The 20,275-nt window shown below is 39.0% G+C and overlaps 2 protein-coding genes across 3 annotated transcripts; both read right to left on the bottom strand.

Moving 5' to 3' along the window:
- Window positions 1–4,550: 4,550 nt before the first annotated feature.
- On the bottom strand, window positions 4,551–10,628 carry RB195_000791 (uncharacterized protein; the record flags this gene model as incomplete). Its single annotated transcript, XM_013438269.2, has 8 exons — window positions 4,551–4,665; window positions 4,724–4,839; window positions 5,104–5,188; window positions 5,261–5,370; window positions 7,257–7,343; window positions 10,102–10,227; window positions 10,312–10,433; window positions 10,517–10,628. 8 exons carry the CDS (start codon window positions 10,626–10,628, stop codon window positions 4,551–4,553), a joined length of 873 nt encoding a protein of 290 aa, XP_013293723.2.
- Window positions 10,629–13,246: 2,618 nt separating this feature from the next.
- RB195_000790 (uncharacterized protein) lies at window positions 13,247–19,948 on the bottom strand (the record flags this gene model as incomplete). Of its 2 annotated transcripts, none has more annotated exons than XM_064197311.1 (10): window positions 13,247–13,759; window positions 15,915–16,075; window positions 16,230–16,339; window positions 16,403–16,524; window positions 16,611–16,754; window positions 16,818–16,962; window positions 17,686–17,827; window positions 17,899–17,964; window positions 19,568–19,682; window positions 19,892–19,948. In XM_064197311.1, 10 exons carry the CDS (start codon window positions 19,946–19,948, stop codon window positions 13,247–13,249), a joined length of 1,575 nt encoding a protein of 524 aa, XP_064053191.1. The 2 variants fall into 2 exon arrangements, with proteins under 2 accessions (XP_064053191.1, XP_064053192.1); XM_064197310.1 differs by having other exon boundaries at window positions 16,833–16,962.
- Between the last annotated feature and the right edge of the window lie 327 nt (window positions 19,949–20,275).

The following is a 20,275-nucleotide window of genomic DNA, read 5'->3' as shown; positions in this document are numbered from 1 at the left end:
ATCTATATTCCACTGCCGATAAGTCTTGGGAAAATGAACAGCGTCTTTAACATTTTAACTGAGACCTAAGACAAAGAACCAAGGATATTAAAACTCTTCACTTAACAGATGTCCGACAGAAATACCAAGAGAGAAACGACAACGGCGAAAAGGAAAGAAATGAAAATACAACATCGATCCGCTGATGTCACTTGTCAGCCAAACTACACGAAAGCCGCCTGTGAGTGGACGAAAACCGCGTTGCTCCGGCGCGACAGCTTGTGCAATTGCACCATGCACCGTTTTCACAGTTTTCTACACTTTACTTTTATTGGACTCCATCTTCCAAACACTAGAATATTAGATTTTCAAGCTTTTACACAGAATCTTTAACATACTTACCTAATGAAGAGTCAATTATGTATTCAACGTTTAGTCCAGCTTCATAGTTTGTACACAATATACACACAAATGTGCAATCCAAGAATACTCATCCTGAATAAAGAGTGGAGGAAAGCTATTTTTTTGCATCTGGATGACCTCTTCCGAATTATACTTCTTATAATAAACTTTCTGTTTCGGACCACTTTGTGTCCCAGTTATTCTGAGCGCAGCTTGTCTCTCCTGTCATAACATAACGAGCCTACACATGATTTCTGGCGGTAATTGTATCAAAGAAATGAGAAATCAAATTTGAGAATTATCTGTCTCATTTGTGTTCTGAATGGCGTGAGGTTTCTCTTCAGATCTTTATCGACATTGGCAATATCAAACTGAGGTTTTTGTACACGCTATTTAACATACCAGCGCCCGAAAGTTGTGTGATGGGGAGTGGAAATATGTTTGACAACATATAATAGTATGCAGACATCGACTAACTCATGAACTGTCCATCAATTATGCCGGTTTGTTTTGGTTCCTTCTGTTTCATATACAAAAGAAGAACAGAGCTAGTGCATAAGTGTACACTTCAAAACAAGAACGAACAGCGAATAGCATATATGAGAAAAATTTGGCATAGAATAGACTCAGAAAAAGAAAAGGCATTCGTGCACTACCAAGGAGTTCTAGGCCATTGAAGAATCGTAGAATCGTAGAATATAGAACATTCTCATATTGCTTATATGAGAATTTGTTATATTACTTATATTGTTTCATGTATACCCCAATAAGTTATTCATTCAAACGAACAGGGAGGAAGAAAAGAATATAAAACTAATCAGAAAATTAGATAGATGCGGGTGCAGGTGCCTCGTAACTGTCGCATTGTGGATTTCAAGCTGAGCTCGCCCTTTAGAGTAGAAAAGCTTCAAACTCAAACTTGGGAATTAGACTTTTATCATCATTTAAATAAACAACATAATACGAAATTAACATGACAAATATAATAGCACGTAATGAAACATACACGAAATTAACAACAAACTATATCAAATGAGAAAGGATGAGGTTGACAAAGGCGATAGCGATAGAGTGAAGAATGAACCAATAAAGTAGAAGAAAAGAAGAAACAATGCCATATGAGAAAGAAAGGAAGAACTGAACGAGAGATGGCGAACGAAACAATTCGGACTAAAAAAAAATGAGGTTAGAGAACAGAGATTGTGATATGCGCACAAGTATGGCGTCAACGAATGATACGAGGAAGCTGTCAGGTTTAAAATATGGGAAAGCCATTATGTACGGCTTCGAAATCCACGTCAAAGAGGTTCATGTTCAGTTTAGCGAGCAGATTCGATGTATAGGCGAGCGAACAGAGACCCAGATCGCTGTTCTTTAGGAAGCGGACGATTTTCTACAAAGCATTGGGAGGGGGGAAGCATAGTGTTTGCGGCAGCTGCTCTGTTACTCCGAAATGACTGCCGTCGAAAGGAAACTAGGAATATCTGAATAGAAAAAACGACGACCCGAAGAAGTGGATCCGCGTAAGGCAGAAGGCACTCGGAAATATCGTAATTTGTGCAAGTTCTTGAAAAAGAGAGAAGATAACTCTGAAGCGCTGAATTCCAAGTGTAGAAAAAAAATGAATGAACGACCGGTGGCGAAATAGTCCAAAATAGTGCCTAAAGTGAGGCGCCTCTTTGGTATGGGTTCTACAAGTGCGGCTTCTGCGTCTTTTCATACGCCAATAGCAATAAAGTACGGTGATAGCGAATGGTTTCGATATAAATATCATGCGCTTATTTATCACAGTATACCATCACAACTCATAACTGCTCAGGGCGATCGAAGCCAAAATTTGAAAGCATCACCTCACGAATCTAAAGTGGTACGGAGTTTTCGTATACGGGATGGGAGACTATGGAGAGGGGTGTGATTCCGTCCATTTCTTCCTAATTGCCGTAAAAAAAAGGTCCGGAAGATGCGGCGCACGTACAAGGCTGGCGCGCTCCAGTCGAACTCGTTGTAGAAAATAGTGCGTCGGAACGCTCGAAGTCGTATTTCCGGGCCGTTTTTACGGCAAATGGGAAGAAATGGGCGGAATCACCCCCCTCTCCATAATCTGCGATCCCGTATACGAATACTCCACCGGAAATCCGTACACCTCAGATTCGTGGGGTGATGCCTTTAACCACAGACAAGGAGCAGCATGGACTACTCAATGACCCGTCAATCGATGATATCGGTTTGATTGATTCCCGTTTCGCTCCAAAAACTTGCAGAGGTTTTCATATACATATTCTGACTATGAATGTGGTAATCATTTTGAACGTGAACATTAATTTCTTCAATGCATTTATTTTTAAGTGTTTTCTCACCTGTCTCTCCAATCTTTGTTTTTGAAGCTTTCCGTGAAAAAATTAATTCCAGAATTCATCGATGCACGATGTAAAGAGTTCAACAAGAGAAGTTGCCAGCCAGTTCGCTACTTGCAGTATTCAATAGCGAATCAGACATCAGATGAAAGAACGTCAAACTATGTAGGACACCAAATTGAATATTGTTACACCATTCATGATAATAACAAAGATGCGAGGGGATCGTTTTGTACACATGTACTTTTGTTTGTACTAACATCACACCAAGAAAAGGTAATCACTGTGTAGTGACTGAAAAGTACGATTATAGCAAAATGTATGTTCAATTTCAGGTGCTGCTTCCTAATGAGTCTTTTTTTGTTGGAAAATAACCTCAACGTTTTCGGCTTCTTGAGTTTATCACGCTCCATAATGAGAGAATTTTGGAGAAAAAGTGGTTTCTCCAGTATGTGAAATTCTTCTGCACTGACAAATTAGTTTAGAATTCTGTGAATTATATGTCAAGTGGGCAAACCTTAACCTGATCGCAGCACTCATCTGAACAGTATTGTGAGTTTGTGCTGTTCCCTTTTGCTTAATGAAGACAAACGGGCGAGAAATATATAAATAATATCATATATAGAGCTTGTTTGTACCTTATTTTTCCTTAAAGGCATCACCTCACGAATCTGAGGTGGTGCAAGTGTTTCAGGAGGAGTATTCGTGTACGGGATGGGAGACTATGTTGAGGGTGATTCCGTCCATTTCTTCCTAATTGCCGCTTATTATCTTCCGCTTTTTTACTTCAATTAGGAAGAAATCGGCGGAATTACCCCCCTCTCCATAGTCTTCCATCCCGTATACGAATACTCCACCTGAAATCCGTAGCACCTCAGATTCGTGGAGTGATGCCTTTAACTGAGTGCCAATACTACTCGCTTTCTGTAGTTCTCCCATCCCAATACTGGAGGACTTCTTGATATGTTCCTTAATCGATGAAGTAATTTGAATCCAACAATAAAAAAGGATGGAGTATCTGGCGTATCAATCCACTAGGGATCCGCCAACGCTTCTTAGTGCAGTCGGGGTTTTGGAACGGGTGATTGACTGTACAATGACTTGAGGGGTTCAGCCGATTATCAGGTCAGTGTTTTTATACTTTCAGACAAGTCTGGTATCAATTTATCGACCCGGAAAGATGAAAGGCTTGGTTTACACTGGGGCCTCCTCAAGGTTTCGAACCATAATCCAATTAAAGTTAAATTAAATTCATAAATTAGACTTTTTATTATTAAAATTGTTCTTGAATAACACTATTATGCTGTACTTTAGAAATAGAATGGATAGAAGAAGATCATTAAGATAGTGTTTCAAATTTCCCTTGATGGAAGAAAAAGAATCTCACGCTCTAGGATTGTCGACAATCGCTCTTCGAAAACTGGGGCACGCCCACTGTGTTATGTGATGTGTCGGACTGATCATCTCTAGTGATGACAACGTTGCAGCCGTTTGTGACTGTGAGTGCTGGAGTTTTCATTTTTCTTTCGGTATACCTCACTTGTTATGGAATCGTTGTTTTCAGCCTAATCATATATTAGATGTGCTCTTCTCGAATCTCTGCTACGTCGTGGCAATACTCAGAACAATTCCTTACTTGCTTAACGTTAATGATGACGAGGATGGAGAACCTTTGACATTTCACAGACGTTACTATAACGACGATTAAATAACGATATTTAACATCTCGCATGTCAAATGGACGGTGCCATTCTCAGATGACTGTAACATTGCTGAAGACGTGTTCAAAAGCAGTGCATTCACATGTGATTATCTTTATTGTTGAGCTTTTTCTCTTGCTTGATTGAGACGTTTCACTATATCTCTCCCTAAAATGATCCTCATGGCCTTATCTCGTGTCTCGAAGCGCCATCCTTCGGCTTCATCGATCCTACAGATAAAGAATTCTATTGAAAGAATTCACTTGTATTAGTTAACAAAGCAATAACCTTAGGGGAAATCCGATGTGTGTTCCGGCAAGTACAGACAATATAAAACGATGAAAATGCTTGAAGGCGGGTAGACATTCGTTATCCGTGTCATTTTTAGCAGCGGAGTAACGTAGCTGAAACGGCAAATCTCATAGCGCAAGACTCACGTGGAAGACATACATCATCCGTGGTTTGACCTAATTTATCCGTGAAGAGATTTCCTTCTTTTCCAAAGCGAAATTGGAATTTCTAGTAGAAAGTATTAAAAACTGGTTTCGGTGTTGATATCTTTCGCCAGCCTGTACTTCACTTTTCACGTATCAGAGAGGTGTTTGCAAAATCGGCAAGACTCGATTCGGAGTCGACTACATTTGTTCTCCCAGACTTGGAAAACTCACCTTTTTTGGTTCTCGCTGTTTCATAACAAAGGAGAGTATCCTTCTTATAGAACTCTCGTAGTCTTTGATGTTCGTATGCTCATACCTAAAACATCATTGATTTAAAAATATTTCATGATTTAATTATTTTCACAATTGCATCGATGGAAAAACTCACGAAAGCATTATATCAGCGAATCTGTAGAAGAGATCTCCAATAAACAATCTGTTGTCGTTTGGATACCATAGTACAAGGCTATCAGGTGTATGCCCAGGAGTCCATATAACCTACATGGACAGGTATATAGCTGAGATAATGTATGGAGGATGATTGTAGGCATAACGCATTTCTCCAATGCATTCATTCTCTGAGTTCTAGCCAGAAGAGAGCTGCTACCCGTATCTTAAAGGCATCACTCCACGAATCTGGTACGGGAGGTGGTACGGATATCAGGTGGAGTACTCGTATATGGAGAGGAGGGTGATTCCGTTCATTTCTTCCTAATTGCCGTAAAAAACTGCCCGGACGATACGGCTTCGGGCGTTCTGGCGCACTATTTTCAACAAGGAGTTCGACTGGAGCACGCCAGCCATGTGCGGCGCCGCATCTTCCGGACATTTTTTACGGCAATTAGGAAGAAATGGACAGAATCACCCCCCTCTCCATAATCTACTATGCCGTATACGAATACTCCACCTGAAATCCCTACCACCTCAGATTCGTGGGGTGATGCTTTTAAGGTGTATATTGACGGAAACGTACAATTTAGATGTAGAATAGGTGTTACAGCTGACAGAACGTGCCTAAGCTGTGACATTTGTTCGAAGAGGACACGATTGCTTTAACATGCATGCAGTTTCGAAGGGCAACGCTGCTTTTTAATCGAAAATTAATGCTGCTTTTAAATGCATGCTTTCATTATTTCGCTGAAAGTGTCGTAAGCTTTCAGTTTGCCCTTAACAACTTCTTACATAGAGGCAATAATTTAGCTTTTTTTGTAAGACATAGTAAATGCAGGAATTCAAGAAAAATGCATGGAATCATTGGAGCCCATTCGCCGAATGGCTTACGCCGTGTTCGCATGTTTGATCTGATTAGCTTTGATTGATTTTTATTGATTAGCGAAGATATTTCACCTGTTCTAGTGAAGTTTGCGACTAAAGAAAAAGAATAAGATAGAGAGCAATGAGGAGATAACCCGTTATGAACCAAAATCAACGTCCGCCGCAATTGTCATTACCAATAATTTAGGATTATCAAAAAAAAATAACAAAAAACAAAGAAAACAAGTAAACAGCTTCTTAAAAATGTGCAGTGTTAATTTAAAATTTGCCTAAAGTCAATGAAGTTATAGAGCAGTTTCTGAAGGAGAACAGCTTAAAGGCAGGCTTTTAGTGCCGAAATATAGTAATAAATTCTGGAAATTCTGGAATTTGAAAGAAATTTTGCAAGAAATTGGCAAAAAGACGCTACCGCCATTGATATTCAAGAATTTACAGTCTCTTGCTTTACTTTAGGATAGAATTCATAGATTTGACATCAAATTCTTAGTAATGGGCTCACCTTTCTTCCACGAATTCTTGCTAAAATGATTTTAGAACATCGAATTACAGATGTTACAGATTTTGAGTGCTTCCTTTTTTTTGTTTTTCAACAAATGCTTGGCTTAGGCTGTGAAAACACTCTCAAGGTCGCATTATCACGAAGTCACCTGATTTAAATTTTTTTCTAAAGGCACTTTCTGGCACTTTTCTAAAGCATCAAGTTGTATAAATTTCTAAAATTTATAGTGGTTTGTCTGCTGCACATTTTTCAAGATTTTTCTAATGAATGAGATATTTTACAGCGTACATAGTAGATTTGAAACAGGCGGTAGGAAATTTGAAAAAAAGAATTTGACCTACGGTTCACTTAAGAGTTAGGATTTTTCAAATTCTTTTTTGCAAATTCAAAATCAAATTTCAAGTTTCAAATTCCAAACTGTGCGAGTGTAAATAGTGATGGTCCCACCTTTTTCTAATGTTATTAATGTAAAGTGATAAACTATTTGCTGCGAACTAAAAACACGAAAATTATCTTTTCTTCACTTTTTTGTGCTATTCTTAGCTAGAGAATAAGATTTGGATCCTGCGGCATCCAGCAGAAGAACACACGTGGATGAAAATAAATGCACCTGAACAACATTTCGGGCATCCTTGGCGTTTCCAAGCAGAATTTCATCTCCATCCTTCAACCATTTCGTCACCTTGTATTGGTTTATCTGAATTACAAGTAACTGTCATGTGTTGTAAAAGAAATCTGATCATGTATTTAGGAAACAAAAAGTACATTTCTGCAGCCGATTAGACCAGTATTCATTACTGCAGAGAAACTTCTGCAGATACTGGCACATCAAGATTATTTCACGAGTTCAGCGCTCTGAGATACATATCAGAATACAGTTAGTCTTACGTAGGACAACAAAATTTGTTTGTTGTTTTTCGATTTATCGCAATAGATTCCACCCGTACCCTCTTGACGTTGCGAAACAACGCTGAAGCAAGCGCTCTTGAATAACTTAAAGACATCACCCCACGAATCTGAGGTGGTGCAGATTTCAGGTGGAGTATTCTTATAAGGGATAGCAGATTATAGAGAGGAGGGTGATTCCGTTCATTTCTTCCTAATTGCCGTAAAAAACGGCCCGTAAGATGCGGCGCCGCACAAGGTTGGCGCGCTCCAGTCGAAGTCCTTGTGGAAAATAGCGCGCAGGAACGCTGAAAGCCGTATTTTCCGGGCCATTTTTTTACGGCAATTAGGAAGAAATGGACGGAATCACTCTTCTTCCCATAATCTCTTTTGCCGTATACGAATACTCCACCTGAAAACCGTACCACCTCAGATTCGTGGAGTGATGCTTTTAAAAATCGTCCAAGGATGTTCCTCCTCAATAACTATGGATTCGTCTACTCCTTGAAATAGAAGGAATCCACATGAAATCATAGATGAATCATTGCACGAGAAAAGAGTCGTGAAGAATAGAAATAGCATGTGGGTGAAAATCCAGTGAGTTCTGCGAAAGTTCGATCTTCTTTGGACCTTGGCATAACGAGAGCAACTTGTCAGTTCTAAACACAAGAGCTAAGACTGTTAATATGCCTATCACAGATAAGTTTTGGCGTCGTCGCCTTCTCCAGAGTCTGGAAAAAAGAACATTTGCGACGTCTCCTTCCAGGAATCACATCCAGAACGAATTACAATTCAATCGATCACATCCGAAGCCAAAAACCAAAAAAGTCCAAATCGTTTTACTTACTTAAGTAGCCGTGTTACCATGTAATAGAATCGCTCTATTAATGTAAATTAAGGTACGAAAAAAAGTAATAAAAGTAAATAGTTGACGACAAGCTGGTACCGAAAACTTAGTAATAGAACCACATTTGTTCATTCCCTTAGTGCTAACCTTTGAAAAACTAAAAATCACTCACTGGAAACGTGTTGAGAACGCCCTTAAGGGCTTAAGCGCTCCGGATATCTAATTTCCAGGAGCGAGTCAGTGTGATAAATCTAGCAGAAAATCAAGCAATAAATCTTATTGCACAGCGAAAACATTTCGTAGTGAGTGACTCTAAAATTCCAATTTCGTGTGTCGATACTAGAGTGAGGAATTCTGGAAGCATCTCCCAGAAATCTCAAGAAGCAGTTAGTTCGCGATGGACTGCACCACCTCTTCTGCCTAACTACAAACTACGCAATATTTTTATTCGGCAAACAGGGGAGTGCACGATATTATATTTATTTTGGTGCCAGACCCGTGGGGAGCGGTTAAATGGCGAGTCAGAGCGACCGATTCGTACAAATTAGTCGTAAATATAAATTATAATTATTCGTATAAAGGAACATCTGAATGGGAGCACACGATTGGAGCAGAAGGCATAAAAAAGCCTCTTTCTGCTTTTAGCTGCCAGGATCCTATTGAGTGATTCCAAAATTGTGGCTCACATAACTTTAGATGCGTTCTGAACGAACACTCAAGGACGAAAATGAATAGGAAAAAAGAGTGCATAGCAGTTATCAAAAAGATAGCTCTGTATCAAGACCTTGCGAGGTTATATGAGGGTCGAACCATAACTAGTCTTAGCGGAGCGACTATTTCTCGTGGTGATCAGCTAATATCACGGCTACGCGGCTACTTAGGCAAGCACAACGATTTGAGATCTGATGATTATTGATTTCAAATCTGATCTCTTATGGAATGTTAAAGCACAAAAAGGGGGATAGGTGAGATCGAACAGGATAATCCTTTTCTCCTAATTCCTAAAAAACCCGGAAGATACGGCTTCATTCGTTTTGGCGCACCATTTTGTACAAGAGGTTCGATTGGGGGCCCTTTTTTTTTGGGGCCCCCTTTTTCTCGGCCTTTTTTTACGGCAAATAGGAAGAAATCACCCCCCTCTCCGTAGTCTCCCATCCCGTATACGAATACTCCACCTGAAATCTGCACCACCTCAGATTCGTGGGGTGCTGCCTTTAACTCGTTCTGATTTAGACATCTTAAATAGATATGTTGGAACCGCGAAGATATGTTGGAAATTTACTGACTTTCCAGGCTGCGACGAGGTTGAGCGAAACGTTAGCCTTGATAATGGGTGTTAACAATTTTGGCTCTTGCTTCTCATTTATTATCCTCAAACAAACTACTATTATTCTACTTAGTACTGCTTACTGAGCCCACAACATAGTTTTACTTGGTTATCCTAGACAGAATTATTTAAGATTTCTTGATCCTAAACCAAGTCGATGTAGAATTTCCCACACCTCCAAAAGAGATATTTTCCATTTTCCAAAATTTCCCAAAATTGTCCTTCACATGTAATACAATTATTATTGATGGAATATTCATAATTTAATGAGACAACGATTTATTTACAGCTTAACTACACTTCATTTTATTTTTTTGCCAATCAAAATATGTAACAAAAATTACCACTTTTTGGTTGTTTATTTCATGTAAAGGTTACTGTAAAGAAATGTCTTACCTGCCAGTGCCAATTGCTGTTCATTAATTTAGTATAATATGGATCTTTGCCGGATGCACAAAGATCTTCGACCATATGTGAGAGTCCAAGTTTGCCGACTGTAGAAAATCGAAAATTCCCACCGGTCTACAAAGGTACGGATATGAACACGACCGCAGAACATTTTTGAAGCTTCGGCGCAGAATTTACAACAGCAACAAAAAAAATCACTTGTTCAGGATGATTGTGAGTGTTCACCACGATAATCTTTTTCTTTTCAATAAGGCGTTGTTGTTGTTGTCTAATGTAGAAATAGATATTTCCACACCCACAACCAGTGTCGATTAAAAGTACTAAAATGAGAAAGTAATGGCATTATAATTGCGTTGAAAAAACTGTAGATGAAAAATAAAATTAAATTCAGAAGAAAATTCACCTTTATCTTCGCCAGTTATCAAGTAGGAAAGAGGGTAGCATCTACGAGTATCCTCCTCAAGAATGCTCCATACATGCTCTGAGACTTGTGCTATCTGGAAGTTGATGTCCATGCCTAAACGGGTCCCTAAGAAATGTGAAGTGTGCAAAGACATCAGCTGATGGCCTTTATATGTCGTCGTGAGGGGCTTGGTGTTCCAGAATTCATTAGTTAGTAATGGAAGACGCAACAGCCTGCAAGGACATATGTTTCCTGATCCCAGGTGAACCCTTCACTGCCTGACACTGGCACTGTTGAGGGATTCGCTGCATTTATTAAACGATTTCACTTCTTAGCTACTTTTTTACCGGGTTGTTTCGTTTGCAGAAATACTTTCAATTCAAAGTTTTCTATGTACATAGGTTCTACTATTGGCCGAAACACTTTTATTGTTCATATAAGTAAATGTAGGTTTTTTTAACAAGAAAATCTCCTAACTATGTCCTACCTAGTAATGCAATTACTCAAATCAACCAAACAAATACAAGAACAAACTAATAACTAAATGATTATTTGTACAAATATATATTTATATATTCATTTGTAGCCAATTCTTTGGTTTTTTTTTCCTTTCGTGAAATAACTCATTTCCCACTATAATCGTTCAAGAATGTGACCGCATTTCATTTAAAAAAAACCTACAATACAATAGAAAACTATGGATTAATGCACTCTTTTGTGCAATCACTAAGGTATATCCAAGATATTTTCTTCTTCATTATTCAAAGAAATATTCAAAGGACTCGTCTGATTTTATTGTACAGAAAATTTCTGAAATCTTCCTACGGATTACTATGAATCTTTGTAAATAAAGTATGGATTGTGTAATTCTGAATCGTGTAAGGTTCTATAAAAATGCAAAAAAAAATGCAGCCTACAATGACTTGCGAGGGTTAGCGAATTAAGTCAGTATCCTTATCCTCCCAGACGAGTTTGCCACCAATTTAACCGCTCTGGAGGGATCAGATCTTTGGTTGACTAGAAGGGGTTTCGAACCATCGACTGTGCAGTCGCAGTGAAACCTCTTCCAGAGCGCTCTCACACCCACCCCATGAATCTCTATTCATGTTATTGATTAATATAATGTAATAACCTTTTAAGGCTCTGATTACGTTGTTGCTCCGAATATTTGGCATGAGTTCTCTTGCCATCATGGTGCAACTTCTACAGCCTCTAATAATTCGCCACTTTATTAACATTACCACTACTTCGCGCTATGACCAGACCTGTCCGAGGATGGGTGCTAAACCCACACGATTACCATCGACAGGTTCTCTTGTATATAACGGAACAACAAAATAACGGTAAGATCAATAAAAGGGGAGAAAGATCTTCATGAAGAAAGCACACATAGACACAGACGTTCCAGACATCCTCAAGATTTTCTTTGCGGATACGAAACTGCTCTTGCAGGAGAACATGTACAAAAAATAACAACAAGTGAAAATTCAAATATGCACTGCGAATAAATAATGTTCTAGCAAAAATAGTATTGTAATGGTTAGTTAGCTGCAGTTGGTTCTCATTTACAGGAAAGACATTCAAATGAAGTGAATATCACTTTTTTCTAAAAAGTTTACGCCGTGCCATTTTGAGTGAGATTAAGAAAAAACAGTACAGTAAACTGTGCAGTACCTTTTCCAAGTCCGATGTTGTACTCCTTCAAAATAATGATATAAAAATTTAAAGGTATCACCCCACGAATCTGAGGTGGTACGGATTTCAGGTGGAGTATTCGTACACGGAATTGGAGATAATGGAGAAAAGGGTGATTCTTTCTTCCTAATTGCAGCAAAAAAAAACGGCCCGGATGATGTGGCTTCGGGCGTTCCGGCGCGCTATCTTCTACAAGGAGTTCGCTTGGAGCTCACCAGCGTTGGGCGCACGTCGCATCTTCCGGGCCGTTTTTTTTACGGCAATTAGGAGGAAATGGACGGAATCTCCCCTCTCCATAATCTACTATGCCGTATACGAATATTCCACCTCAAATCTGTACCACCCCAGATTGGTGGGGTGATTCCTTTAACCCTTTTTGAGATCGAGGCATGTGCAGCAAAATTTAGAACTGAAAAAATTGTTTCTGTTTTTCTTCTCCTCTCTAGATCTCTAGTGTTTCTGTTTTACTAACTACCTTTTCTTTTCTATATACAGCATCAATCACAAATTTGCATGTCGATGAGTTTTCTTCTTTCGTGCGGATTGGAAAATTCGTGAAAATTGGACATCACCAAAGTGTGAGGAAAAGATTAAGTAGGATAATTTGTTAGTTATGAATACCTAAAAGTTCTGATGTAAAATAACCTCAAATAGTTGGATCGGTCCGGAATTTCGGATGTTCCTTGAGGATCATTCCTTTGCCATTTCTTGTGATGCCACAGGATGGCAGTTGTCTCCAATATATTATCCAATATTTTCGATATATTTGTGCACATATTGCTCAAAATAAGACATTGGTTCTCTTTGAAATCCTTCCCAAACATGTATTCGTAACCGTCCTGCATTACGTGAATCAAAAGCGATGCTTGTACGCGATTAGCTTTGGTTTTGCTTTTTCTCTCAGACACTGAGATGATACTCATTTATACATGGTGGTGACGAGCAAATCATAAGGACGAAATGGATATTCAAAAAGTAGAACCTGACACAAAACCGTACATGAGATAGCTTTGGGAATCAACTGTTTCATATCACTCACAAAATTGGATTATCGGATAGCTCAGGGAAGAACTGCGCCACAACATCTCTGTTAAACACCGGAGTTAGCCGTACACCGTCCGCCCAATCCCTGGCTAGTGGCCTGTTCAGGATATTCGTATCTTCGCTCATTCCTGGCGGTCGTAACATATCCTCTATCGACTTGGTCATCGTCAAAGGTAACTTGCAGGAGAATCCGAGTGTTTGTGGCCTTATAGGCTGAGGAGCGGTGAAATGATGATCACAGTCTTGACTACAGTCTGAGGATGGCCCATTAATGAATACGGAAGGCACAGAAGGACAATTAGTTACTGCTGGAACAACAAAAGGGAATTGTTGGACTTCCGACGCCTGCGAGGCATTGTCCGTATGAGGATTAGACATCGTTATAAGTAAGTCGTAGACTTCTGGATTAATTATGTCGGTGAGAATCTTTTGATACGGTAATGGTTTGATGTTGTCACGTGGAAATGCTTGTCGTAGTGTTGGAAGCAGCATCGTAGAGAGTGCCTGAAATTAGAAATTCCTTAATTTCTTCAGTACCTCCGCAATTTTTCATTTTACAAAATAAAACCTGAAGATCACTGGGAGCATATTCTAAATGAACTGCGCAAGAGAACATTGCAGTGCAACCATTCACCCGTCTTATTATAAAATCTTGTATTGTCCACAAGGAAAATGAATCAAAGACGGCATACAACGGACTTGACGATAGTTAAATCTGTTCCAGAATATGGTTTAGGCTGTAGATCACTGCTATGTGCACGGTCACATCCCAATTCCACGCTAATTATCCTGAGAAACGGCGTCAGAAACAAGCTTGTTAGTCTTCTTAGAGTTTTCCTACGAGGCAGCTAAGAACATGTCATGTATGTGAAGCCGTGCCGCATCTGCGAGCGGACAATCATTGGGCTGCTGACGTTGTGTTTTGCTGGTTGATCTGACTGAGCTCCTAGGAAAACCCGACCGACAAATCTTTTTACTGAGGAACGATAAAGAAGTTCCCGTGGATACGCCTGGGGAGATGCAAAGATGCCTGGACGAAGCCGCGCTCCAGTCGTTCTCAGACACACATGCAAACATCGTAGATGCTCATCTGGCTATGGAGACGCAGAATACGACACAAACATAATAAATAACAGAATACGACATAAACAAATATGGAAAAAAATGGTGAGTTGTCGGAATTACTGAGTCAAACACATACATATTAAGTACTAAATAGTGTGGTAGTCCAATAGCGGATAACGAACGAGTTTCGTCTGGATATAATCCTCAGGAACTTTGGAAATCTACTCAAATAAACTTTCTTCTTCCTAAAAGTCGGAGATATTAAGGATCTCTCTCGAGCAGCTTTTTTCATCCGTGCTACCTGTCTTTTATCATTTTCTTGAGCCCCTATTTATTTATGTGTTTTAAACTGCAAACATTATTCAAAAGGTCAAAACAGTTTTCAACTTTGGCTATAGAAAGTTTGAAACTAACATATATTTGGTAGTCCTCATCATTATTACATTTGAAGATTGGCTGTATTCTCTGTTTTCAATGACAGTTTCCATACACGTAATTCGAAGCCGTTAGATGCATCTTTTCATCAGATTTGACGTAAAAATTTCTCTGCTTCTGATAAGGTTACAGATTTGAGAACGCTTTGGATCATAATCTTTCTCATCAAGCCTTTCATCAGAAAAATCCCGTGAATGAGACTGATTCTCCAAAATAATTGAGTACCTCATGAACCATATCCTAGCCGGTGATGCAGCGTATGACCAGCGGTAGTTAGGCAAGGTAAGCTATTTAGGCAGCAATGAGTGTGCGTACTCTTAGGGTACACTCACTACATCGCTGATTGTTCAGGCAAGACATGATTGGTGGCATGCTCGAAACTCTACGGGAGCCTCTCTTTTTGGCGCCCATTTTGCCAGGCCGTTTTTCTGGACAATTAGGGAAGGGAATTGATCGTGATCTACATCCCTCTCCCTATCTTTTCGCGGAGACATTTTGAGAAGAAATTTATCCAAGGTGAAATTCCTTGGTATGCTGCTTTAAAGGCATCACCTCTCGACTTTGGGGTGGTGCGGATTTGATTTGGATTATGCCTATAAGGGGTGGTAGATTATGGGGGGAAGGTGATTCCGTCCATTTCTTCCTAATTGCCGTAAAAAAACGGTGCGGAAGATGCGGCGCGTGCACAAGGCTGGCGCGCTCCAATCGAACTCGTTTTTAAAAAAATAGCCCCCGGAACGCGCGAAGCCGTATCTTCCGGGCCATTTCTTACGGAAATTGGGAAGAAATGGACGTAATCACTCTTCTCCCCATAATCTACGACCCCGTATGGACATGACCCTCCTCCCCTGAAATCCGTAGCACCCCAGATGTGTGGAATGAGGCCTTTAAGTCACCTTGGCTTGGTTATAGACCACTCTGGGACTCTGAGTTCTTATTAGACAAAGTGGAAAAAAAGCGTTGCTTCAGTATTTACAGAACAAACCAGTAACCTGCTTTTGTTATTTCGAGGCGGGATATATCACAATTACTACATTTGAAAGTAATAAACAGTAATATCCATTAGACATATTTGCTACATGCAGAATTTGACGAAACAAAGTCATGATGCTGTGATTTAAAAAAAAATAAACAACCTAATTCTTGTAAAATGACGAACCTTTGATTCATAAACGAGAGCGATTAGGTTAGCCATAAGGTTAGCTGCCGCAACCGACGACTTTCCTCTTAACACCTTTATGACGCGGAATAACAACTCCTGTAGAGACTCATGCAATGCGCAAAGATGTTCACTGAAGCCATTTGATAGTATGCCATGATCTAAGAAAATTTACATTAGGGATAATTTTATTAGATAGATGGACCTGTTCCCCTAAAAATATGAAACATAGGATAGAAATGATTCCTGGAGCTATGCATTTAACGAAACACTTCGTCACTCAAAAAAATTAAAATTTAGAAAGCTTCCACTCACCAGGTGTAGCCACGGCTAGAGCACGGAGAAGCGAATATTCGACAGGTGTTGGAGAAATTTTTTTCAATCGCTCACATAGGAATACAAATTTTGACAAGGCATTTTTTAATCTTAAAACATTTTTTTATCAAAAAGAGTTGAAATTGAAACTTTAAATTTGAAGAACACCTTACATTCGATGATCCGAGAAGGCTCTGGTGAATTCCTCTGCGTAATAGCTGGACTCTTTGGCTATACTTCGAGCAGAATGATCGAGCAGATTTAGGGGAAGGAAAGTGGAACTTATTAAAGCGCACTAGAATATTCCGAAAATAACTTGTAAGAAGTACTTTGTAATACATACTTGCAAGGATTTTATCGAAGGCAGTAGATCCTTCTTACCTTATCTTCCACAGTAGTTTTACGTGATGATTCTTTGTCAACGATACAAACGAGCCCGTCTATAAAATCAGTTGATGCAACCACTCTTTGAATTGAAAGCAGGTGAAGACTAAATTCTTGCTTTGTTGGAACACGGATTTGATTCTGAAGGTGTTGTTGTTGATGTTTTCTTGTAAGCGTGAAAAAACTTCTGTAAACCAACGTAACCATTGTCGTGCTGACCGTGCTTTTTCTAGCCAACGTTCGATCGGCAATCAGGCTTTTCAAGCAAAAATCAGCAACACCATCATAACCGCCTTCATTTAGAGTTTGCACATCGTTTTCAAGTGCATTTAAGTCATTGAGAAGTTTCCTTAAATTGGAAAATATATATACGAAAATATAATTTCTGCAATCATAGTGGAATTAGCGAGACAGTCAGTTTACCTTTTGAGGAGAATTTTCAAAATAATCTTTGTTAGACTGCGTTAATCTCCAGTTCCTTTGCATGAGAAAAACTTAGCAGATCAATTTTTATTACTGTTCTTGTCTTATCTTTTTTTGCAATATCTTAAGAACAACTGCTTGTATTTCACATCATCTTAAAACTTTGGATTCCTTAGAATTTCGACAAAAAAAAGTAGTCATTTTAAGTCTAAGTAAAACTCGAAATGAGTAGAAACTACCCTAACATTAAAGAAGTCGAAAATCTATTTAAAAAAAAAACAGTCTTTGTTTTCATGCTTTTACTGCAGTTTTTGTTCCTGTAGTCTTCCATTCTCACTTTATCACTAACGTATTAATAACTGAAAATTCGTAGTCCTGTTGCTTCATCGTTTTTTTTTGTACCCGCCCTCTGTGTATTCATCCTTCTTTTAGATTAAAGGCAGCATCCCACGTGGAGAGGGAATCCACGGGAAAAGCTAGAGACCTCCTCCACGCCGTTTTTTACGACCTCGATTAGGGAGAGATGAGCGGGGTCACCCCGGATACCGCAGTCTACAACCTCATCTCTAGCTTTCCCCTCCCCCGGGAATCCCTCACCACGTCAGATTCGTGGTATGCTGTCCTTAATTTTCATGCTGTTAAAACAAACCTCGAATTTGAGGGCAACTGTAGAGTCCAGTCGTCGACGTCTCCTTTACTCGATAGTGATTTTCCTATACTTTTCTTCTTAGAAAGCAAGGACTTTTGACTTCGGAGTTTCTCTCGAGCTTCTTCGCGGTCAGGTCGAACAACTAGAATTTTTTTATAACATAAAACTTTTATTGGTGAAAAAAATCAAATTAAAAACTTCATATGAACTCACAGTCGGGGTTCATACCGACCAGCAAACATTTTCGAAAACGACAATATCGACAGGCGTTACGTTCAACTAAAACAAATAAACAAATCGGATAAATCCAAGTAAACTTTGCGATTGCTAGTAGTTTTAAATGCATTTATGATTGAACCTCTAAATTGTTCCCGCTAGTTTTAGGAAACTAACCGGAAAATCTGAAAAGGACAGATGTTGCAAGCTTGTTACGTAATGGTTTTCGCAGGGAGGTAACTTTGCTACTACCCCTTTTGAGAAGAAACCCATCCCAATATTAAAAAAAAAACAAAAAAGGTAAGCTTTTTCATAGGATGCAATGATTTTTCGTAAAAAAAAACTAATGAATTTCTAATGAAAAAATGAAGCGACGAAGGTTTTATTTTCTTTTAGAGGAAAATAAGGACAAAAACCGGAGTGTAAGCAGAAATTCCAGAAAAGTACAGAACAAAAATGTCGCGCGTCGCGGTTCATGTGGCGAAAATATCACATTTACTTCTCATCAAGTCCACGGAAAAGATTCTACTCCAACTGTTTTACAGCTACGAGATATTCTGTGCTTCGCATGAGTAACTCACAATTCTTAGTTTCTTATTAATTCCTAGGATCCGTACTTCCTGCAAAAGCATACGTGATTTTGGCGAAAAAATTCATCAGAGTTATCTTCCGTTTCTCCTCAGTGAAGACAGATAAAAATATCGCATTGATTGAATTCAAACCGTACAATTCGCAAATACATAATTGTTTTGCAAAATACTTCTTCCAAAAGCCAAGCACGTTCAATAAAAACTCGTCTGCTTAGGAAAATTCGTCTTGTTCGATTGATCTTTTTGTTTGATATCCGGGAAATCTATTTTTAAAATGAATGAAACATTGAATGGGTACAGTTGCAGAGTTGAGTGAAGGGATCACACATGTAATTAGGGCGTAGAAACAAAACAATAGCAATCCATGAGTTTGTTTATTTGAAAACGCCAATGAAGCCGAGCCATGAAAAAGAGTTCACTAAAATCCTCATGTGATCTTTGTGAAGCGAATTTGGCTTTTCTAGAATATCCGTGTGATAAGTTCACAGGTCAATCTTCTAGCATAGAAGGTGAAGAATTCTCGCACTGTAGATCCTTTTTCCGGACTTTTTCTCCAGAACGCTTTAGAAAGAACACTTAGCCGGGTTTAGGTGACCAATTTAACCTTTTTTTTCGCTTTTTTAAGACTTAATTTAGGTTTGTATTTAATTTATATATTAATTTGATTATTGATTTAATTTATGCACACTTCATAATAGGCTGAAATGTTCCAAAGCAAACAACTTATTCGCTTTTTTTTTCGTTTTTCGGATACTCACTATCAACTCTTTTTATACAAACACAGACGAACCGTTAGAATTCACGGCAAACATTCCTAGTTTTTATTTTTTGGTAAACTTTGTGCCGGAACTAATACATTTCGAATGTGGCTCGAGTTTTCTACTATTTGCCAGGTTAATTCACTCTACAGAGACAAGGGAATCATCAACCAATAACCAGTTCCCAAATTAAACACGGTATTTCCCTGACGATAATAATATCCATCGTTATTTTTACGGAGATTCGCTGAATCCGCTAAATCGTACTATTCCAACCCAAGTACTTGACGATCTCAATTCTAGAAGAAATCTGCTCACATTTGGTTACTTCACAGTTCTTGTCAAATCGGCACACATATTTATTCCGTCCATCCTTGACTGCTCTGCGGAAAAATCCTTTGCAACCAAAACATGCGAGTACACCGTAATGAATCTCAAATAGGGACAAGTATTATATAAAATTTGTTTCTTTCATTAAATTGGAAAGTAATGACTTATTGTCGAGTAAACTAATCCTAACCAAAAAAAGAAATCTCTCAGAACACTACAGAACCAGATTTTCTGCTTTAAACTTGCAAAAATTGCTCATGATGCTCTTCAAGAGTAGGTTTTTTTATTAGAGTACGGTAGAATGTCTCCTACCTTAGCAGGACAATCACCACAAACCGCGCATTTCCTTAGCCCTGGAGTGCTTATCATGAGAAGGACGACGAGGCGTTCTCAAATCTAAAAACGCATGATTTAAGATGATTTGGAGAAAAGCGTCGGTAGAAAATCGATTCGACAACAGTCGATCAAATAACTTATGCTTGCGCGAGGGATGGAGTGCGATCGAATGAGGTCGCAGCGAGTGTGGCAGGCGCTGATGCGGAGCAAACTTCGGCACGGCCAGTCCTCGCCGCGAAACAGTACTTCCCTCAAAACACTACTTTCACTAGTACTTAAAGAAATTGTTAGCCAACAAAGTTTCGAGCAGAAAAACCTTCTCTATAGAAAATGTTAAATTTTAAGTTTGACCAGAAAATG

The sequence above is a fragment of the Necator americanus genome, chromosome IV (genome assembly GCF_031761385.1).
Source record: "Necator americanus strain Aroian chromosome IV, whole genome shotgun sequence".
Classification (NCBI taxonomy): Eukaryota; Metazoa; Nematoda; class Chromadorea; order Rhabditida; family Ancylostomatidae; genus Necator; species Necator americanus.
The sequence above is the reverse complement of the archived record's forward strand: the minus strand, read 5'-3'. Positions and strand labels throughout refer to the sequence as shown.